Source organism: Podarcis pityusensis, assembly GCF_964106645.2.
Source record: "Podarcis pityusensis genome assembly, chromosome: 2".
NCBI lineage: Eukaryota > Metazoa > Chordata > Lepidosauria > Squamata > Lacertidae > Podarcis > Podarcis pityusensis.
Genome location: NC_138029.1, coordinates 52566448 through 52590418, shown reverse-complemented (window position 1 = coordinate 52590418; position 23971 = coordinate 52566448). Strand labels below are relative to the sequence as shown.

Sequence of the window (23971 nt, the reverse complement as noted above, 5' to 3'; positions counted from 1 at the left end):
CCAAAGAGAAAAAAAATTCACAGTTCAGTAAGATCCCTAACCCTGACCTTTTAAGTTTTTTTCTTTTTATACATTCAGTACAGTATCATGTAAGCTGTGCAAAACTTTACTTAAACTGGCAATCTGCCATATCAGTTGCATTTGTCTTTGGTACAAAAATAAACAATCGCATTAATGTGCAAGTATTTGTTTTCTTCCGGCCAAGTACCGAAAATGAGTTTTCTAGAGCCATCTTTTATACAATACATAGACTCTGTGGCATATCTACATTTTCAACATATTCCTATATACATTCAAAAATTTGTAAGAGCTGGAACAAATACATTAAAACCCATGAGACCATCTATACATCTTCTCTCCCACAAGGGTTTCTTACCATTTTATAGTTACATTTCTCCCCACCCACCCTCCCCCTCAATACAAGGCACAAAGAGTATACATTTTCTTACTTGCACAGACATTTAAATACCGTATCAAGCTCAGAAAACTATATTTTTTTATATGGCACACTAGCGTTATTGCCAGGTGTGCTATGTACAAGTTATGGTTGCAAAGAAAACTTACTGTTTAGTTTAGAACAAAAGAGCAATTATTCTTGAAAAAAACCTTCTTAATCTGAATTCTAAGTTTTTATTTTTCTTGGAGCATAAACCTGCCATAACGTTTGGCATTTCGCAAGATTTTTACTTGCAAAAAACATGTTTTGCTCCTGCATGTTATATTATCTGGTCCTAGGTAAACTTAATTTAAAAATGAATATGTAGTCACCACATTTATGACAGAAGCAGATTTAAAACTACAAGATTTATGCTCCAAAATGCCAGTAAGCATTTTATACCATGCTTTCACTTATCTTACTACATTGTTATAAAAAGGAAAAAAATGATGGAACTGAAAACTGTGTTTTATAGAAAGCTAAATTCACATGCAGACCAGAAATAATTTTACAATGTAGTACATGACACAGGCAGAGCTCTGACCAATGTGAATGGATCAAGTGATGTCTACTAAACTTTTGATGTTGGTATTCGTAGCCCTACAAGGCCTCCTGTAGGATCTCCTTCTGCTGTTTTTTCTAAAACTTGGTTCACAAATTCTGATGTTTGCCCAGATACAGGTGGCCCTGAAAAAATGAATGAAGACATATATTCAGATGTGTGTTTTCTGCCTTCTGCTCATTGTTAATTCAGGATTTGTTAGTGCCTACACATATAAAATGAGGGTGGGGAACCTCGACCCCTCAGGTCATTCTTGGTACACCAGGCCCAACTATTTGGCCTGGGAGGCTGTTTTGGGCAGGCCACGCCCATCTACCCTACATTTGTATGACATCAGATAATGGCAGAGCTTGGACGAAGCCCCCTTGCGCAACTTCCCAAGTACAACAGCTGTTTTACTGAAACAAAGGAAATAAACTTGCATTTAGCGGCACTTTGCTGCCTAGATGCTTTGAAGTTCCAGTTTCACAACTTCAGAGCACCAAATCTCCTGATGTCGTTTGTAACATCAGTTGATTGACAGGTGGGGGGGCCTCACCCACTTGTCGCATTTGGCCTGTGAGGCAGATCCTGATACATATCTGCTGTGTGCAGCCAAGACAGGTTCTGCTTCCCTGGAAAGGATCTTTGTCAGAATAGGTAACAGGTTTGAAAGTCAAAAATTAGGAAGACGGGCCAATAATGAAGAAAAAGAGTAAAATGCACAAACATAAAACCGGAGACCCTGAGTTAGACAGCAGCATTTCCTAGAATATTAAGGAAAACATTCTTCTTGGAATAACAGGTTTGGAATTGCCCATGAAAGACGTTAAATTATTTTTGTATGCCACGACCGCAGCTAGAATTTTGTTAGCGACAAACTGGAAAACACAAGAAGTACCAACAGTGGAAGATTGGCAGATGAAGATGATAGACTTTTCGGAGCTGGCCAACCTGACTGGAAGAGTCCGTGACCAGAAGGAGGAGGAGTATCAGGACGAATGGAGGAAATTTAAAGAATATTTAGTTAAATATGTTAAGTTAAATTAACTGGAAAAGCTTGCAAGCACCAGACAGGCCTAGGATTTAAACATGCAGTGTGATGAATTAATATGTTTAATGTTGAATTGTAAAGAAAGAAAGATGTTAAGTGATGAAGTTAATTTTATAAGAATACTGCTTTTGGAAAACCGTTAAAATGATATACAACGAAATCCATCCAGGGGGATATGAGGAAGTCACTTAACAATGTTATTAAGTTTGGTTTAAATATGGTTGAGATTTTTGTTTGTTTATTTGTTTGTCTAAAAAACTTTTTTGGAAAATTAATTTAAAAATTGGAAAAAATTAATAGAATATTAAGGAAAACAAACAAGGCAAACAGTGGTTTGTTCAAGACCTACTCAGACCATTTAATGTCTGCTGAAGTCCTAGTAGCTCCTTGGTGCTGAGTTTGATCCACTACCTAAAATACAGCTTTTCATTGCAACATAATAGGGAGTATGTGAAGCGTATAACCAATGACCAGAATCCTTAAGATGTGGGGGGGGGTTGGTTGGTGTGGGGGTAGTTTGTGCACTATAGCACTGGAGTAATGAATTAAGAGAAAGTCTGAGAGGGAGAAGTGAAAGGGTGTCTAGATCAGGGTACCAAACCTTTTTTTGGCACATCTTAAGTTGGAAATAAGTGTTGAGGGCACCTCTCTTTATTCAGGTGTCATTCAGGAGGAATGAAGATTCTGGTGGGTTGGAGCATTGGCCAGCACTTCACTTGCAGTGAATCAGCAGAAATGGCGTTATAAAACATTTCAGATGGGGGAGGGGCCTCACGGGCACTGTGGGTGCTGTACTGGAAAAGGTATCACTAGATCAGGGGTTGTCAACCTGGTTCCTACCGCCCACTAGTGGGCGTTTCAGGATTCTAGGTGGGCGGTAGGGGGTTCTAGGGCACAAGCTGAATCCTCCTTCCACCGAGCACTGGTGGGCGGTAAGGAAATTTTACCATCAAGAAAGATGCATTAGTGGCGGTAGGTATAAAAAGCTTGACTAGATGATGGGGCAGCCCACAAAGGGAGGGGATAGTTTGTTGGTGTTTCACCATGCTTTTTTCTTTATACAAACAAGGTGAAGTGTAGGTCAGGAGGAAAGTGGAAGAACAATTTGAAGACAAATGTGAAGCCGATTAAGAGTTGTTACAAGCAGGGCTTTTTCTCAGCTAGAACAAGCTGGAACTCAGTTCCAGCACCTCTCCGGTGGGTGTCACTGCCATTATAAGATAACAAGGTTTGTTCTGGCACCTCTTCTTATAGAAAATTGGCACTGATCACAGGTCAATAGGTGATCACAACACCCAAGCAAAACATTCCACACAAAGTTGATTTGCGTGATTAGAGCAAACATCTTATTTCCTCAGCAGTTATGTGAAACTCAGTGCAATGGAGATGCTTGCTTAAAAAAAGTTGTTTGGAACAGTATATTCCCTGCCTGAAACATCTGAATATGGCCTCTGCTGTTGTGATGTTAGGTTGCATTCGTTAAAAGCAAGATCTCAGTGATTTTAAAAGTCAAGTCAATAGTAGTGTAGTAGTGTAGTAGGTGAACATAGTCTAAAGTCATGGTATTTGTGCGAGCATTGTTTCCAACATTTAGAAAAACTAATGATTTTTGGTACCATCACACTAGATGTTTACTTACCAAGAGTATCTTTAATAAGTACATCAAGCTTCTGACCCATATTGGCTACTCTGTCATCTTTGGGACTCTGCACTCTGTTCACAATTTCTTGTTTGATAGAGTTGATCACAAACAGCAAGTTATCTGCAAGAAGAGACCAGGCAACAATGTAAGTCTACTGGAATGCACCCTTTGGGGAAGGAAGAATACACTTCCCTATTTATTCATTTAACATCTGCTATAATGCCCCTTTAATTCAAAATTTTCAAGTCCATTTGAAATAACTAATACAAACACAACAATAAAAAGTGATGCTTAACATAGAACAGAGGGGGAAGCCTGAGAAAATAAAAAAATGCACTTAAAAGGTATTAATGTAAGCCACAGCTAAACCTCCCTGGGAAAATTACACAAGCAAGGTGCTATGGCTAAAAAGGCCTTATCTTCCAGAGGTGCTTGCCAATAGCTATAACAAACATCTGGTGTTCATCCAGTCCTACTTCTTTTTCTTTTTGTAAGTTGCTTTGAGTTGCCATGACAAAAAAGTAGTTAATCAATTTAATAATAATAAAAAACAGATGATACTATTTTCTGTGGAGACAATAACCTGTCCGTTATATATTTGGACCATCAGATTTCAAGCCTCATGAGCTGAAGCTGCAAGTAGACCCTGATGGCCTGCTATGTCCAGACAGCATGCTCACACAAAGCGACCCTTTGTTATTTCAAGAAACTAGTTTACTAATTAAACCTTTTTCTGTTTTAAAGACTTACCATATTCAGTGTTGAGACCCCACAGTTTCACCTTGTTGGCTTCATACTGGGCTTTCTTTTTAAGTCGGCAAGCTCTGTGATAATGGAAGGCAAAAAAGAAGCTTAGAATATCCATCTAGTTGTCTTAGAGCATACCTGATGTTACTGTACTGGCAGTCATCAATGCTATACAGGTGCCCCCATCCCCACCCCACCTACGTGCACCCCATTCACATGGGTCGCCGCTAAATAAATAAATAGCCATTCTCTCACTCAGGCTTGCTGCCCAGAATCACCTGGGGCTGCTGCCTGAACGAGAGAAGGCGACCTCTGATTGACCAGCTGCGCAGGGCAGGAGACGCCTTCTCCCTGCCCCCATCCTGACACCAGTTCTCCTGGGTACCTTTATTGGCCATCACCCTCCGTGGCCAGTCACTGCAACCACATGCACTGGCTCTCCTCAGGAAAACAGGCAGGCAGGCTGGCTTGGGGCAAGCCGGGCAGCAGCCTCCACCTATTTCCATTTCCCACATGCTCTCCCTATTAAAGTGGGGTACTCCCCACTTTATGCAATTTCCCTCATGCACATGGGGGCACGAAACATAAGCTGTTGGGGGGGGGGGGAAGGACACCTATAATAGCTTAGATGTTATAATCTAATAGTCAAGATACTGAACGATAATTCCCAACACTCATTAAGCCTTGACTGATAACACTACCATAGTCTTATGCAGATGTTTATTGCAAAGTATGACAACTTTTAGACTTAAATAGCATCACTTAGTGTGAAGCCATTTGTGTAGGCTGGACGTATTACACCATCATAATCAGATATGCCTCAAACATACAACAAAAGCAGGAACGGGGAGAGAAAAACAACCACGTACTTCAGCACAACCTACTTTTTCCAGTACAATGCTAGCCTGCAAATGCTTGTCAAAACAGAAGAATCCACTCACCTTCGCATGTAGTAATCTTAACTGCTAGTGATATTATTATTATTATTATTATTATTATTATTATTATTATTATTATGGTGGTGATGATGATGATGCCACCTTACCTGGAAGCTAGCTTGTTTTTTTCTTTTCTTGACCTTGGTCTAGCTGTTAAAGGAAGTTCGCTGACTGGAGTCAAATCACTGATCACTTTATTCAGCTTTCTCAATTCATTCCCAATCTGTAGCAGTTTTTTAGGGTTAGGTGTCAAATCTTCTACATCTGTCCTCCGTGACTTCTTAACAGCATATTTCCCTATGCAAATATATACAAAAGCAGGTTATCTGATGGGTTGCTAGAATACTGTGAATTACATCCAAATTTTAGAAACAGTTTTTATCCTACAACCTCCCATGGCACTGTTATGATTATTACCCAGTACAATATATAATCAATTATACAACCGGAAGGCAAAAAAAATTATGACAAACTTCTCAAAAGGTGCATATGCCCCTGAAAGCAACAACATTTGTTAAGGGACTGCTCTTACCATGATGTAATCCATTCTTCTGATACATGTTACTTGGTAGTGTATCTCGATTCCATTCTGAAGGCCTTAACATTCTCTCCTGTTGTGATGGTGTTAGTTGCTCACTATATTCCCAGAAGTATCTTCGCTTCCCTCTTTTTCGACAAGATATTGCGGTCATTTCTTTCAAGTCTTCCACAGAATCATTCTCATACCCTAAGAAAGGCATAAAAAGTTGCAGTTCAGCAGTTTCCCCCTTCACCACAGCAATAGGGGCAAACCTGCATTAAATGGCTCTAAAGCATTCCATTTAAACTCACCAGATGAGACCATCCTAGTTATTTCTAAACAAGATTCTGAAGCTTGAAAAGAGGACTAGGAAGACAACCATGCAGCATTCTAAACTCTGCAGCCTTCTGCCACATTAGTCAAAGGCATACGCAGCCAAAAAATAGAGTCTCTACATGGACATGGGAACAGTTATGACTGAAAAATAATTCACAACTCTTCCACTAACAAAAGTGTTATGTGGGTCATCAGCCTTGCCAACATACCCATTCAAAATTTTTCCTTTCCCCCCCATACCTGCAGCAGATCTAGCTCTAGATTACAAGCTTAAAATTACCTGGTTCAGAGAAAGTATCACTGATGTCATCATCTTTGTCGTCCTCGTAATCTTCCTCCTCGTCCTCGTTTTCAGAGAGTTCATGCTCACTTCCGAAACCTTCATCGTGATCTTCATCCTCCACCTCTTCCTCTTCTTCTTCCTCCTCCTCCTCCTCTGGATCAGCTTTGCCTGCACCGGCCTGCTCACCCAAACTGTCCGTGACAAAGAGGGAATAGTTGTGTTCTTCCTTTTTCTGCGAAGGATCTGAAACAGAGGTGCTGGCAGAGAGGCTGTTCTCCTCAGCAACTATTCCTGGAGTTTCTTGAGGTGGAGTGAGGAGCAGAGCCTGAGTCTCTTTAAAAGGCAACACTGGACTGTGACTCTGAAGGGAGTCATTCCCTTTCCGCTCTTGTTTCTTTGCTACAGCTCCACAGTAGCAGGTGTTTTCTTTTGCAGCATCAGCGTTCGCCTGGCTCATGGAAGACCTGCTCTGCGGGACTGGATTGATCTTTACTTTTGCCTTTTTAACATAATCTTTGCATTCAACATGAATGTTCACTTTCTCATTACTGTACACGTTGGTCTTCACCATGATTTGTGTGCTTGAATTGGGTTTGCCTCCCTTCAGGGCAGATTCTGATAAAGGTGCCTCAGCCTGGCCCGTCTTGGATGAACAAACGGGGGCTGCTGCTCTGGTTGCAATCTTCTTTGTTGGCAAAGAGGTTAACTGGGTTTGCTTTACACTGAACAGCAATTCTGGGTAGCACAGTGGATCTGAGACAGGCTGAGAGTCCTCACTGTTGAGCTGAGCCAGAGTTGGAGTTTTACTTATCACTTCTTCATCCTGGTACGGGCTTGAAAAGTCATCAAGGCCCAAATAGTCCACCTCTTTTGTTCCCCAGATGTCACAGCTGGTTAGTTTGGTGTACTTTGTCAAATCTTCACAGTAAGTGTCCCACTGCTCCCAATTTGCGGGGAAAGAGGTTTCAGTATCCAGAATGTCTGTAAAGGACTCCAGGTTCTCAAGATCTTTACAGTCCTCTACAGAAAGGAGGTTATCCCTGGAACTCTGCTGGTAATCCATTTCTCTGTCCTACAGTGGCAGATGTAAAAATGTCAGTAAGCAATGGTAAATTACTTTTCTCTCTGGATTCACCCTCAAGCCACACCACAAAAAGCACTAATTTGCTGGTGACATGCATCATACATACCTACAAAAGCTATTCATACCTCAGGGGAGAAATACTTCAACAGCTGTGATCCTAAAACACACTTACCAGGAAGTAAGCCTCACTGAACATAGTGGGAATTTCAAGAAAACATGCATAGGATTGTGCTGTCTGTCTGTCAGCTTTGAATCAAAGGGTTTTAAGAGGTCAGCAGTTCCCATGCCCAGTTCACTGAAAAGCCCATCAATTATAATTGCCTAGAAATAAGTGACTCATCTAGTTTAAGAGCGGAGTTAGTTGTCAGTGACACTGCTAAAATTAGGACAAGAGAGAAAGGGATCACTGATCTCACATTTCTAAAGCACAAAGCTGTATCATCTAGTCTGAAGAATTTTATTTAAGTGCATGAATAAAATACAAAATATCTTATTTGCTTTCTAATCACCTTCATTTGTATTTAACTAATAGTCTTTGACAAGTTCTGTTCAGAAATATTGAAGGAATCAAGCACAATTAGCTTAAGGAAGAGATTTGAGCAGAGGCAGTTTCCAGATACTTGTAAGTACACCTACACTATGGACTCCCTGCCTATTGATAACAGGCAGGCACCTTCAGCGTACCCTGTTTAGGCAAGTTTACCCAGATAGCTAGCACACTGATGTGTGTTTTAATCTGCTTTTAGTTCATTGCTGATTTTAATTTTTTGAATGTTTTAAATTCTTGTTTTTACTTATAATACTATCCTGCAACCATGTGTTTGGCCTTAAATAAGTGTAAATAGTACTAATAAAGCTCAAATGGCAATAGTTTTAACTACTGAGTGTGGACTTTGGTTAAAGGCAAAGAAAAACAGGCCGAATGGGAAAAAACCAGATTGGCAACAAGTTGCCAAGGGAGCTTGTGGCACTTTCTCACTTGGGGGATTTTTCCAGGAAGAGGAGGAGGAAGAGGAGGAGGAGGAGGAAGAAGAAGAAGAAGAAGAAGAAGAAGAAGAAGAAGAAGAAGATGATGATGATATATACCCCGTCCTCCCCGGCCAGGACCGGGTTCAGGGCGGCTAACATCAAAGTATGATACATTAAAAACATAAATCAAACAATCGATACAAATACAGCTTAAAATCAAATTTGGAGCAGAATAAAATCAGATGGCAACCCACAGATTATAACTATAGGAGATTGGAACACTGAGTCCTCACCAGGCCCAACAAGAGATTCTACATTGGGCAGGACCAAGTGCTGGTTGTCTTCCAGCACTTTCTCTATTTCCCTCACTTTTAAAACGTCTTTTCTAACATCCAACCACTTCTGACTCCTCTTGGATGTAGCGATGTCAGCAATGCCTTGAAGTCTGCTCAAGCACAGGTCTTTTTTTACTTCTTTCTTGGCCAGCTTTGTCAGCCTTTCATTGGCAAGAAGCCACTGTTGCTGGGCTCAGGAACTGAGGATTCCTCAATTAGTGATTAAATTTAATAGAGAAGCAAAGCACAGCAAACTGGCCTTCGGTGCACAGGTTGCTGCAAGGCACACCCCCTCTTGTTTGAGAGAGGCTAAGCTGTGCTTTATGCAGTTCAGAGAAAAATACAAGCAACTTACCACTTCATACATGAAATCTGGATCAGAACTGTTAGCCAACAGATCTGTGCTCATCAGAGTCTGTTCTGAAAACATGTGGTTTCGAAAGGCATCTCCAAAAGGAGGGTCCATTCCACTCACACTAGGCTGCAACAGAATGTTAATAATTTGTAACACAAGCAACCAGTTTGTAACAAAAAAACATAAAATCCTACTGGGCGATTGCTAGCATTTTCCTTTAATGTGGTACATATTCCATCTCTTCTTTAAATGGTAGCACCTTATTACAACAGTCAATCAGGAGCCACAGCTTGGGTTTAGCCAGTTTTAAAACATATTTGCTAAGCTAAACAAAAGAAAACTGGCTGGTGAACTATCCCTTTTCTCACTGCCTATACAGTGGTACCTCTGGTTGCAAACGGGGTCCGTTCCGGAGGTCCGTTCACAACCTGAAAAGCCCGCAACCAGAAGCGCTGCATCTGTGTATGTGCGTGGCATGATTTAGTGCTTGTGCACATGCGCGAAGTGCACATAGCGCTACTGCGTATGCGAGAGCAGTGAAACCCAGAAGTAACCCTTTCCGGTACTTCCGGGTCGCAGCGGGATGCAACCTGAAAAAATGTAACATGAAGCAAACATAACATGAGGTATGACTGTATACTAAGCAATTCTCTGGAAATGTATATGTACAAAGGAAGGCCAATGCCTATGTTTCCCATACCTCTGTTCCCATCATATTGTCTTTGGCATCCTGAATCAGATAATTGCTACATGCTAGATTCACATGTCATGGAAAAGCAGAAGCAAGAAGTTCCTAAAGCACTCAACGTTGGCTGTATCCAGTGGTGGCAAGGCTCCATCAGCGGAACAAGGAGGCAGGAATTTCCAGCAATTCTCTTTCCTCTTGCTGCCCCCCCCCCCCCCGCAATCAACTCTCTGAAATAGAAATTTGTTTCCTTCCCTATTCTGCTGAGATAAGCTCTACTGCCACCTCAAAACACATAAAATCAAAACCTAAGTAAAATGTATTGACTTCTTATATCAGGTAAGCGAATATAATACTGGGTATTACCTGAGGCATTTCCAGGCCCAGATCCCCCAAGCCTAAGTCCAAACTTGTTCTTTTCTTTGCTTGCAAATTCCGTTCCAGGTTTTCTTCAGGGTCAATAGGCAACATATAACTCATGCAATGGAGATTCACAGATTTATTTTCCTAGAAAAAGCTTCGTGTCGACTACATGGAACTTTTCTCTGGGGACTTTCTGCATGAAATAAAACCAAAACCAAATATTCAGTTTGCATTGAAATGAAGATTGCTTGATAATTTCTGAACAAAGAAAGTTTCCACAACCTAATACCCATGAATCCTAATGTCAGAACTGAGCAAGTGCATCAATTTCAGTTTGAACACTGTCTGTGAGATTTTTTACATAGCATGATCTGAGTCCATGATTTTATGAAGTCCAAGAGGATAAATCCCTGCCTTGAGGAACTTGGGCAGGTACCTGCTCTCTTGGACTTCATAATTTCATCACAGGGGAGAAAGTAGATAAAACAGAAAAGGAAGATTTATTCAGAGCAATGAGAGAACTGAATGATTTTGGCAGCAGAACAAGGGCTAGAGCTGAGGGGACCACCAGAGAGGATAGGGCATGAAAATCAGGAGTACTTGTTGAAGAGGCACAGTGCAATGACTATATTTATGAAATGTTGAAATGGAGAATGACATGATTTGACAACGGACTGAATATGTGGACATATGAGGCAGTGGTGAAGGGGTTCCTGAGAATGATCTTAATAGCTGGTGTTCCATTAAGCATCCATGTTTCAAGCTTTTCGGAACTTTAAAGGTCAGTACTAGCACTGAGAATTGTGCTTGGAATCAAATCAGGTGGCAGTGCTGCTGTTTTAAGACCGGCCAGAAAGGTTCTATTCGCTTAGTCACGTTCTGTAATCTAGTTGATGTATTCTGAACCAACTGCAGTTTCCAAACAGTATTGAAAAGCAGCTCTATGTAGAACGCATTGCAGTAATCCAAACAGGATGTTACCAGGACATGGTTAACTGAGACTAGGCTGTTCAGAGAGCTACAAGCCTCATTTTAATATTACAAGGCATATTCTAGCATAGCATCTGTTTGTGCTCCCCCCCACAAGATTTTAATATGTAATATTATTTTATAATGTATGTTTATAAGACTGCTGTTATAGCTGGAAAAATTGTAGGTTAACTTGTTTTAACCCCTCGTATTATTGGAATGGTTAAGGTATATTTTCTACTGCATGTAAACTACTTTTTAATATTCAGTGGTTAGTTAAATTCTATTATTTGTTTTTTTTAATTGCCAGTGTGCCAGAAGAAGGAAATTAAAATGTTCATATAAATCCCAAAGTGTCCACTCACAGGAGACACTGACCAGGGTGGCTCTGTATGATCCACTACTCAGGATGTCTCTTCTTCCAAGCAGCCTCTGCTGATGACTATGTATTTTGCCCTACTCTGAATCAGGTGTGACCAAATTATCTCATAACTCCTGATACAGAAAGGCAACAGACTGCCCTCAGAGGTGGAACACGTAGAACAGTAACTCATACAGAACCATGAGGTAAGAATGGATAGTTTTTATTCTAACACCCTTTAAAGCCAAAAGCTTTTCGTATGAGGGTGAAGCATGCCTCAAAATTCAATTAAAAGGAAAGGAGACATGACTCAGGTATGGTAAGTGGTGTCCTAAGATGCATATAACTGATATGATAACTGACCAGCTTTTGCTGCAGCAGGAATAATTGTCATTAATATGAGCTCAGTAAAACACTCAAAAAGCCACAATGCACCATAATCATGCTTGAACAAGACAGAGTCCCAATAATGTCTTGCTTCCAATAAATCTACTTTTTTGACAACTATGCAATGGATCATCCATTTAAAGTTGAATAATAATACTTGTCCTAGAATTTCTAGCTACTCCAGCTTCCCTGCCACCCCTGAAACATGATGTTTAAGCTTTTTGGCAGATCGCCTCAAGGCACCAACTGTGCAACCCTTCAGCATACCACAAACAGCAAGATTATGCAAAGGAACATCTATAGAATAACCCACTCAGCACCATGGCGCTTCACAATGGGTTGCTGTAATGAATTTGCTTGTTAGTTCAGAAGCAAAAGTCCCCAATTAAAATCCATTCACTGAAAAAAGTCCTCGAAGTTTCTTCTTTTTTATCCAGAAAGCTGGAGGTAAAGCAAATGACTGCCATAAAACAACAAAAATCTTCTGCTTGTTTAAGGATTGTATGTTCATAAATTAAAATTGCCATACCTATCATTCCAATATCCTGCCTCCATTCTGCATGCCTCATTATGCCTCTTTTCCTGAAAAAGCTAAATTTAGTACAGTATAAAAGATGCTGCAGATCAGCTTGAAAGCTCGTGAATACAGTACAGTGGTACCTCAGGTTAAGAACTTAATTCGTTCTGGAGGTCCGTTCTTTACCTGAGGTACCACTTTAGCTAATGGGGCCACCCGCTGCCGCTGTGTAATTTCTGTTCTCAACCTGAAGCAAAGTTCTTAACCTGAGGTACTATTTCTGGATAAGCGGAGTCTGTAACCTGAAGCGTCTGTAACCCGAGGTACCACTGTACAAGAATTAAGTTTGGGTTCAAACTGGACCATGAGTCACACAGCAGCCGGCAGGCAAACAGAGTTGGACAAGGACAGGCCTGGTTCTGACCACCACTTAAACTAGTTCCTTTAGTTGCAAAGTGGAGAACATTAGAAGAATGCTTTATCTACATTTACTGGTTAAGAAAATAAAAGTCATGTATCTCTTACACCCAATTTATGTGAAAGAAAACTCCCCTGAAGCATTTTAATCCATGTGCCACCAGTATGATCACAGACCACAAGACTATAAAACAAACAAGAGCTCTAAAACTTGAAGCTATCTCCTCACACACAGCTTTAATTTTACAAACCTGCAGTCATTTCAAAAGCTTCTCTGGATCAATTAACTTCCACTGTACAGTTTAAATACTGCCTAAGGATCACAACTTGAGAGCACTGAGCACTCTATGCAATACTTTGAAACATAAGGAACAGGATTAAAGGAATGATTTCTAATGTGATACCTGGTGATTTATAATCTAGAACCACAAGAGCAGAACTGTTTTACTGATATTTTAGAGAACCTTCTTCAATTTAAGCTTCTGCTAACGACAAAGCTCCACACCTTATGCAACAATCAAATTTGCCACCTGGCCACTGGGCTCATTACCTCCTGGCAAATAGAAGGGGAAGAAATGGAGGCAGCGAGAGATTTTACTTTCTTGGGCTCCATGATCACTGCAGATGGTGACAGCAGTCACAAAATTAAAAGACACCTGCTTCTTGGGAGAAAAGCAATGACAAACCTAGACAGCATCTTAAAAAGCAGAGACATCGCCTTGCCGACAAAGGTCCGTATAGTTAAAGCTATGGTTTTCCCAGTAGTGATGTATGGAAGTGAGAGCTGGACCATAAAGAAGGTTGATCGCCGAAGAATTGATGCTTTTGAATTATGGTGTTGGAGGAGACTCTTGAGAGTCCCACGGACTGCAAGAAGATCAAACCTATCCATTCTTAAGGAAATCAGCCTTGAGTGCTCACTGGAAGGACAGATCCTGAAGCTGAGGCTCCAATACTTTGGCCACCTCACGAGAAGAGAAGAGAAGACTCCCTGGAAAAGACCCTGATGTTGGGAAAGATTGAGGGCATAAGGAGAAGGGGACGACAGAGGACGAGATGGTTGGACAGTGTTCTCGAAGCTACCAGCATGAGTTTGACCAAAGTGCGGGAGGCAGTGGAAGACAGGAGTGCCTGGCATGCTCTGGTCCATGGGGTCATGAAGAGTCGAACACAACTAAACGACTAAACAACAACAAAATAGTCAGCACTGGTTTTGAACCCGTGGATCAGGGGTTAGGACCATCAGATTGAAGGGCCAAATGTGCCCCTCCACCCCTCACTGTCTGGTCATTCTCTCCAGGCCACACCCCTCATTAGCTCTACTTCATACCTTCCTTGAAGCTTTTGCCTGGCTGGATTGTGTCCTTGAATTCTTATAATGTCTCTTGCTTCTCTGAGTGGATACAGAGAGGTATGTGAGTTTATGTAGATGCTAACCTATGGTATGAAAGTAAAATTTGCATCTAATGCTCTCACTGTGTTTGTCTCTGGCCCTGCCTACCACTGGCACATGGCCTTTGGAAGGTTGCCTAGAAGGGAATACAGCTCTTGGGTTGAAAACAATTCCCCATCCCTACCATCTAACTTACCTGTAGCAAACATGTACAATGGAAGCGATAAGTGTGTATTCTGAAAACACCAAGGTGCAACTCAGTCAAGCCATGGTATTCTCAATCTTCATGCAAAGTATGAGGCCACCTTTGGAAGCCATAAGCATTTCAGTTACAAAAGGGAAGAGACTTATTGGCTTATCACATCTAACAGTTGTACCTAGAATACAGATTCTGTCCTTATTACTCTTCTGACTTGTCAATGAGTTCTAAACTTTTTCCTGCCCAAAACACTTTAACGTGGACAATTCCGTCAAAGAAATTTGTGCAAAACATGAAACTAGGTTTTTTAAAAAAAGTTTTAGCATTATTTTCACCACCTGGTTTTAGAGATTTTGGAGGACCAAAATGCTAGTTAACAACAGAAGGAATACATGCCCATATTTTCCCAGTGTTTTCCTTCTCATAAGATACCATCAGGGCTAAATTAGATATGATGTTAAATGTTTGAAAGCAATTAACTTGCACACTTTGGGTTATGTAAATAGCAGTCATAGCAAAGCTTGAGTAGCCAAAGGCATCATGGGGGAGGGGAGAGTTTCATACTTTCCCCCTACCAGATCTGACAAAAATCACATATCTGAAGCTGTTGTTCACATTTCTAGAGAAGCTTCAACTTGGAGATAAAAAACGTGCACATTAATTGCATTCACACAATTAACACTATGTCTAGATTCAACCCTCAAAGAAGTCCCAAACAATGACAAATTGTATCCAGATGTTTTACTCTTAGAAAACTTGCTTTTTATTCTACTTGATGGGACCATGAGGATTATTTTCCTCAAAATTACAAACTTTCTGGAAGCACGTTCCCTCCTCTCTCGTTTGTATCTGTGAGTTCTTGCTCCTACCATTTTTTTTTACTGTCTTACAGAAGGTGGCCTTTCAAGCAGAGAGTGGTATTTATAGAAAGATCTTTTTTTCTGTCTGCTGCCTGGTGTACAGAACACTTTAGAGTCAGGACTTGAAATGCACAAAAGAATCATCTGCTCTATTAATAGCTTTCAAAAACAACTTTAGCATTCAAGACCGTGGTGCCAGATTACGAAAACTGTTTCATGCTATGAATGTGTCCTTATGAAAGAATTCATGTCCAGTAGCTAACTGGTTACGCAGTGATACTTTGCTTCCGCACATTACATAAGCGTGCTGGCAAATACTAGTCCATATCACTGCCAGCTAGCTTGTCAGTCTATTTTAACACAGAGGTACCTATCCCCAATCCTGTAGGCAACCGTCAAAATTTCATCTTTGTGGCCACTGTGAAGTGTGAGGTCTTCTGCGCTCATTACAAAGTTTTCTTCCCCTCAGTACTGTGAACAAACTCCCAAAGGTAAATTGATTATGGAGTTATCATTCTGTAGAAGACACGCCATATTGCACTGAACCCTAAACCATAGTTCATAAATTCAATGCTGTCCGTTTTGAGGATGGCCATATGCCAAGGAGAGTCATTTTGTGGTAGTGCCCATGGTGCAACCTTAAAATTTCAGAAATGCTCATGGGCCCCCAAAAGTTGAGGACCCCTCTTAGGGCCTACATATTTTATTTATACATGTCCCGGCAGGGGGCGGTGGTAAGGGATGACGTATTAAAACTACTTTCAGTAATGAGCCATTAACTCCCCACCAGTATTTACAAGAGTTAAAAAGAAATACTTCCCTCAGAAACGTCATTTGCTGAAAACACCAAATTTGCTCAGCTGCAGTAAAAAAACACCACTATATAGTACTTTGAACGTTAGATGCACTTTAGAAATGAACTATGGAAACAGGCAAGTTTGATTTTCATTTTATCATGGCTATGAATGAACACACTTTCTGTTTCTCCTAAAAACTTGAAATCCAAACAGAACAGAAAGTGAAATAGCTAAACAATTATGCAACTGATACATGTTCCAAAAAAAACCACCAATTATGCAACTGATACATGTTCCAAAAAAAACCACCACAAAAAACTGGAGGTCAATCTAGTACAAACTTTTAGTAGGGGAATAGTTAGGAGCAAGGAGTGGGTAATCTTCAATGATCAAATTATCAGTTTGTGCTCTAATTCTGAAGCTAACAATCATGATATTTTTTAATCTTGCATTTTAGCTGTCTGCTGTTGGTATTGCCTCTATTCTTGCTGGATTGATCATGAGGTAACTAGGAAATTTAGCATCCAGCAATTTAAGGAGGGAAGGTGAAGGATGCCTCCATTCCAGTTATTGCAGGTAAGGGGAGAATACAGGAATTACAGGAGCGACAGGATTTGCTGGTGCCAGTGAAAAGGTCAGCTAAACATTTGCCTAGCCCTTCTTCTAAGTCCTTTTCCCAGTCTTGGGCTCACAAGGTATTGTGAGTCCTTTTCCCAGTCTTGGACTCACAAGGTATTGCTGCTTAATAATTCAGAAAATCTCCTTAATTCTTGATTTTGTTATAGATGATGAAGCTATTCTGACTTGTATCACCAAGACATGGATCGACAAGCTGGGAGCAGATCCCTCTCAGTTGTGTACATCTGAGCAGTCTGTGCAGAACTACCACAGATTAGGCATTGCCATGGGCTATAAAGATCCCATCTGCCTCTGCACGCTTCTGAATGGATTCCAGTTTTGAGCATGTGTACCTGGTGTTCGTAATTCCAATAGTGCTCCAACAACTCAGTCTAACAGTCTCCCTGTCTAAACTTAGGTGGTCTTAGATTGGTGCTCAGAACTCCCCTGCACATGGACCTCAACATGCTGAGGCTGCTATGACAATCATGGGGGCTGTACAGGTCAAATATTTGACTTGGGTTTTCTCATCTGGTCTAGGAGGGTGGTTTAATTTGATTTCCTAGACAAAGCCACTACTTCCTGTTGAGGTTCAGGCTGATAACAGCCACCCGTCTCTGAAGGGTGGTGTACCAATGTGAACAGCCTGATCCTGGAGATCACTCAAGAAACCTCCTGAGGAGGTTTCCATTGGCAAAGCTGGTTCCACACAGAGATGAGTCTGGGACTGGACATGGTTGCTCCTAAACATCCTCTTCTACTAGTCACAGCTCAATGATTTTTCAGTGAGCTGGAAGTAATGAAACGAAAGGGTGATGAAACAGAGAAAAAGATAGGGACATAGGTGGTGGAAAACTCAAAGAGTTTGATGACATATGGCTAAAACACACAATCGAGCCTACTCTGTGAGAGATGGTAGTGAAGAAACAATGCTTCAGCCATTATTGCACCTGTCTAGTGCCATTCAACAGAACTTTCTTGACTAATTTAGGATCCACTGCAATCTGGCCACCAGGAAGACATTAAGGAACCATCAAAAGCCACCTATGACATGCTTACTAAGCACTTAAAGCAGGGGTGTATAATCTGTGCTCCTCCAGATGTTGTTGGACTACAAATCACATCAGCCAAAGCCAGCATAGTCAAGGAGGACAGATGCTGTAGTTCAGCAACATCTGGAGGGCCTCAGGTTAGCCACCTTTTAAATGATAAAATTACTTGTAATCACTGACTTAGGTCTCTGTTAACACAGTTCAGTCATCAGATGTGCCCAGGTGCTGAGAAAAGAGTGACTTGCCATATGTGACAGGAGTTGCCCTGTCCTCCTGGCCACTGCTCCTGGATGAGATTTTTTTAAAGATACTGACTGCTATGCTATTTAATATTCAGAATTTCTATGTGGTACACATAAAATGTTTTAAAGGCCTTACAAAGAATAGAAACAATTAAAATTTATCACAGAAATGGAATTTGGGGGAAGAGTACTTCCAGAAGGCAAGTCAACCAGTCAGCCAGCTGCTGCTTTTCTAGACAGCCAGAATCTGCTTAGACACAATGATATAACTGTGCTATAGGAACTGTGACTTTAAAATTTGTGCTTGCTTTCCCATCCTCCCACTTATTCTTTTTTTCTCATGTGTCATCTCTTTTTAAATTGTGACTCTGAGGGCAGGAGCCAATTCACTACTGATTTTTGCAAGCTGCTCCGAGAGCCTTTTTGGCTAAATTGTGGGGTATAACTGTCTTAAATAAGTAAATAATTGTTCCTTCATTGCCCCTCACTGCTCATTAGCCTCAAGTAGGGCTTTAACCCTCAGGGCCCAAGAGGTAATGAGCGCCTCTTCATGATAAGTGGCAATCATGAAGATGCTCCTGAAAAACAAAAATACTAAATTCTTTACAGTATTAGGAAAAAATCTCTTTAAGGAACAGAAGATGTTTTCTTCTTGAATGATGCACTTAAAGTTCTCATCAAACCACTAAAAAGTGCTAAAGAACAATGGTATAAGTTGGTTTTCCAGTGCACTGGTGGTCTCCAGTTGCCTCAAACATGACTGAGATTCTATTCCCAAACAAGGAATATGATACCTTGCTATGGCAGGCATAAAAGCTGCCAAAGAAAGAAAAGGATTATTTTGTAAATTGAAATAATGCAGAACTGCAATTCATATAGAGAAATCCCTCCTCAGTACAACCCCACTATGCACTGCTAACAAGTACTGTAACAGGAAAGCAGAATTGCCTGCACTTACAGCGTCACACAGCTTCTTTTCAGTGTTGGCATAAGATTACGGTATTTAAAGAGTACCTCCTGCTCCCAGTGTTACATGTAATGAAAGCACCTCACTTCCATGCAACTAGGACAATGTACCAGGAGGTGTACAGACTAAATCCTGCACCCTGTAATTAGACAAAGAAGCAAAAGGTTTGGGAGTCTTTTGATTCTTCCATAATACAGTACTTAAATATTCTCCGATCAAGCCCTTAAAAAGTTTTAACTTGACATTACAATGGTACTTCAGTTCAAGAACAGTCCTGTTTACGAAAGATTCGGTTTACAAACTCCGCAAAACCGGAAGTAGTGTCCTGGTTTGCGAACTTTACCTCGGTCTAAGAACGGAAGCTGAACGGTGGAAGGGCACCGGCAGCGGGAGGCCTCATTAGGGAAAGCGTGCCTCTGTTTAAGAACGGTTTCAGTTTAAGAACACACTTCTGGAACAGATTAAGTTTGTAAACTGAGGTACCACTGTACTTGTATTGCTTTTGCAAGTGAGCAAGCCTGCAATACAGGTTAGCATTCAAATTTTACAGAAAGAAAACCAAACAAAAATAAAGAGCACATGGCATATTACTATGCTCCACCAATGAAGCAAATCTGCAACACAGAACAGCAGAATCTGCCTTATATGGAATCAAACAACTGGTATATCTAGCTTGTATTGTCAATACCAGCCAGCAGCTGTTCTCCAGGGTTTCATACAATAGTCATAGGAACATAGGAAGACCACTGGTCCATCTTACAATGGCTGTAGGTCTCCAGGGCTTCCCAGTCCTACATAAAGATGCTGAAGACTGAAGCTGGGACCTTCTGTGGAGAGGCTCTACCACCAAGCTACAGCTCTTTGTTAAACTCTTGTTTGTTTAGGAACTGCAGCATCACATGCAAGAATGACTGTATTTACAAGAAGCTTGCACAAAAAATTGAGGTTGCTTCAGTGACCTCTGCAGAGATAATGCCGTCTGTCCAGTACTGGTTGCAGAAGAGAAGGTAGCCCTTCTACATCATCACAAAACACAGGCATTTAAAATAAAAACACATTAACCTCTCTGGTTTATACCTTAAGACAGTGGTTCCCATACCCCTTCTCATCACTTGAAAATTGCTGAGGGTCTTGGCAGACCACTTTATGATTTTTCTGCCTGTGGTACCGGCTGCAATACACTGTGCTAGATGCTGTATAATTTTTAATTGCATTTAATTGGGGGGTTTTGTTTCTTACATTCTTTTCTTATATTGCACCTTATTGTATTACATTCTGAATTCAAATTGCAATAAAATACAATATAATAAAAATACAATTAAAAATCAATGTGAATATTTAACGCAGACATACTACAAACCACCTGAATGAAGCTCACTGACCACTGGTGGGCCACAGACCAATTTAGGAACTCCTGCTTTGAATGCATTGATCCTGAACAGCAATATAGAAGCCACTTAAATAAATAAAATCACTGAACTATAGTAAGACATATAGACCTTGTCTCTTTAACTGTATTCATTTTATTCCATCCCTGGACTTGGTTATGTGTCTCCATAATGATTTATAATGGTGCACATTTTTCCTGCATGGTGTTTCTTTTTAAAGCAACGAAATTGTATTTAGCTTTTATAATGGCTTGCTGCAGGTATAGACATTCCTGTGCTTCTGCAAGGACATAAATACAGCGTGAAAGGTTTTAGTATTCACACGAATTCTAAATATTAAATACTAATACGAAAAATTACATGGAGCGTGATTATTGCAACTCGTGTGAATACTAAAACCGTTCACGTGAAAAGGAACTGCCCCCTTTTCCAGAGAGAAAGGTGACGGGTAGATAGGAAACCGCCCCTATAATTGAAATGTGCTTCTCTAAAAACTCATGGCAACTGTGACCTGACTCTCGCCTGCTTTTTGCTGCATGCCCACATGCCTGCCCCAACATACTTTGGCGGCGGCACAACAGAGTTGGCATGACTTTTTTTCACTGCAGGAAAAGGAGCATTAAATCCAAGTCGTCCCTCCAGCCTACAGAAACTTGCTCTGCCCAGGGCCCGCCTGCTCTACGGGGTGGGGACGGGGCCTTCAGCAACCTCTTAAACTCCTGCCCCTTTTTATTTCATCTCCCCCAGGCCACAGCCCCCCTCGGCTAGGCTGACCCACTAACACACCTCCCATCCAACATGGCCGCCCCACCAAACGCACCGAAACACAGCCAACCGAGTTGTCACTTGGCCCCACCCCCTCCCTGGTCGCATTGGCCCGCCTAATTCCAAGCCCCGCTGCCATTGGGCTGGTTCCCCGTCAGTCTCTCTACCCAGTGGCCTCCCCCAAGCTAGCATGAGGCGACATGTAAACAAATCACTTTCTGGATGCTCCGAAGCGAGCGGGACTCCGCCGGCCCACGCCCTCCGTCCTCCCCAAGCCAAGGGCGGGGAAGGGATCCGGGGGGAGGAGGGGAAGGAAGTCCCCCAAACACCTGACTCGCGAGGGCAGCGACATTCTTTAGCCACAAGATCACTTACGAAAGTCATAAGGAGTGGGTGGAAGAGAAGGCAGCTGTGACCTGCCTTTGGGGAGGGTGGGAAAGAGGAGCAGTGGAGAGCAAGAACGAGAGGGGGCTCCGAACAGACTGCATGTCCCCCTAAATGAAAGGGGTGCCGGCAAGCCTCGGGTTCCGCCCCCCTCCCCTTGTGGGGCCAAACTCAGTTGTCACTTTCCCAAAGTCCTATCATTGCAACGAAACTGAGGATTTCTCTCGCACCTCACAGAGACGCAGAGTATCACGAGACTTGAACTGACCGATTTTCATCTTTTTCTGCCAACGCCTCTTTTGCATAAGACAACAAATACAACATTTCTTTCTTGGACTCCGCACGGTTTACTTGGTTTCCATGTTCTACTCTCTTGGCTGGACCATGGCAAAGACAGGAGGACTCAGGCAATCTCCCGAGAGGTTTCACTTCCCCACCCCTCATGCAGTCTAAGCAGGCAATAAAATGGGAACACGTGTAGCCTTTAGGTGTAACACGATTTGAAGCAAAAGGATTCTGGATGTTTGTCTCTCCTAATCTTGACGGCTATTTAGTAATAGTTCATCATTAACGATTTTTCCTTCGTTCCTTTTGCAACAACGACTTCTGGCAACACATTCATCCTTAAAGGATTCAGCTTTTCTGGGAGACGAAAGATCTGAACCGACACAACTGCACAACTCAAGATCTTAACTCCTTTCGTTTTAGATACCTACCCCAGACTGAGAGGAAACGTGTGGACGACTGCGAAAACGAGGCAAACAGCTTCTTATCATCCTCCACCTTGTCATAAACATATCAAGACACCTTTTGAAACAACCAGGTTGAACTACGTCTCTCAAGATGGAAATAGGGCAGAAGGTAAGCACTGGATTATTCTAACTACCATTACAGAAGTCCACAGTATCACCACACCTACCATCAGCTACCTCCTACATCTTACAAGGAAAAGGAAACTTACAAAATCAAAAGCTTCCCCAAACTCCCCCTTCCCCACGCCTCTCCCTCCCATGCTCCTCTGCAGTCCTAGGAGAAGGCAAAGCCTCCCAGCGAGACAACCAAGCAAGTACACGCCCCTTTCTTCCATATCCTTTCCCATGTAGGGGCGAGAGGCCAAAAGAAACCAGAACTGCTTTCGCTGCAGGAATCCTGCACAATCGCTGCTAGGATTAAGGGGACGCTCCGGGGGGCGCGCAGCCCCTCGCCCTCCTTCCTTGAGTAAAGACCACACACCAAGCCTAATCCTCCAGCCAGCAGTTGCTCCCGCAGCTGCCTCCACGCCCCCTTTCCGAAGCAAAAGCTGCGGCAGAAGAAACAGCAACTTTAGATCTCTCCTCCCGACACGATCGCTCTTTCCCCCGCAGCCTCCCCAGCAGAGGACTCTCGCCTCCCGGGGGCAACAGCAAGACAAACTCCCCGCACCCCCCAAAAAAGGGGGCGCACGGCAACCCCGCCTCTCTCCTCCTGCCTCCCACCAGCACGGGCCTTTTCGGAGAGCTGCTGGGACTTTCAGCGCCGCTTCTCTGCCCTCCTTCCGCGCTGGGGCATTACGGCCACCGCTACACCCCCTTCAAGCTCCTGCCCCCCACCCTCCGCCTCGGGGGCTCCAGCCTTTTCCGCCTCACCCTCAGGCCCCTTACCTGGCGCCCCGTCCCAGCGGGGTAATGGGGGGTGTCTCAGTGGGGGCCCCCACTTCTGCTGAGGCTCCAGCCCTGGCCCGGCCCCTCCATGCCGCTCTGGGGTTTGTTTTGTTTATGTCCCTTCCTGACGGGTTCCCGGAAATCGCGTGACTCGCCCCCATCACGTGGGCTTTTTATTAAAAAAAAAAAAAAACCGGGGGAGGAGAAGGGAAAAGCAAAGCCAGGAGAGGGCAGAAAGTGAGGAAGCCAAGGCCACCAATCAGAGAGCGAGGAGCCGAGAGCCAATCAGCGGCCGCAGAAACTGTTTTCCCTTCTCACGTGACCGCTTCAAGTGAGAAGGGCGGGGGAGGATAGAAGGAAGAGAACGTTCTGTTCTCAGCTCGGAGTGGCGGCGGCGGCGGCGGCGGCGGCGAGCCCGAGAGAGGCACGGCTGTGGCAGCTGCTAGTTTCGAGCCGCACGGCGAGCTCGCAGGAGAAAGGAAGAAGTGGGATCAAACTCTGCATTCGGCCGAGCATTTGCTATGGCAGGGATAGGTTACCTGTGGTCCTCCAGGTATTTATGGACTACAGTTCCCATCATCACTGGTGGAAACCATCGTCTGCAGGCCTCAATATACAGCGACAATTTATAGGAAATAGATTCAAGGGATTTTTTTGTTCTAAAGGTACACAACTGAAGATACTGCAGAGCAAAAATGAGCATTCCTCCCCAGTGCTTAACTTTGCA

At 42.5% G+C, this 23971-nt stretch overlaps 1 protein-coding gene across 2 annotated transcripts; it reads right to left on the bottom strand.

Annotated features, from left to right (window-relative positions):
• Positions 1-415: 415 nt before the first annotated feature.
• CREBRF (CREB3 regulatory factor) lies at positions 416-23759 on the bottom strand. Of its 2 annotated transcripts, none has more exons than XM_080997193.1 (9): positions 23245-23759; positions 10292-10481; positions 9241-9366; positions 6495-7569; positions 5891-6085; positions 5466-5655; positions 4424-4497; positions 3671-3793; positions 416-1123 (listed from the first exon to the last, which is right to left on the bottom strand). In XM_080997193.1, the coding sequence occupies exons 2-9, from the start codon at positions 10403-10405 to the stop codon at positions 1008-1010; spliced, it is 2013 nt and encodes a 670-aa protein (XP_080853319.1). In that variant the 5' UTR covers positions 10406-10481; positions 23245-23759; the 3' UTR covers positions 416-1007. The 2 variants fall into 2 exon arrangements, with proteins under 2 accessions (XP_080853319.1, XP_080853320.1); XM_080997194.1 differs by lacking the exon at positions 23245-23759 and adding an exon at positions 22321-22465.
• Positions 23760-23971: the final 212 nt, after the last annotated feature.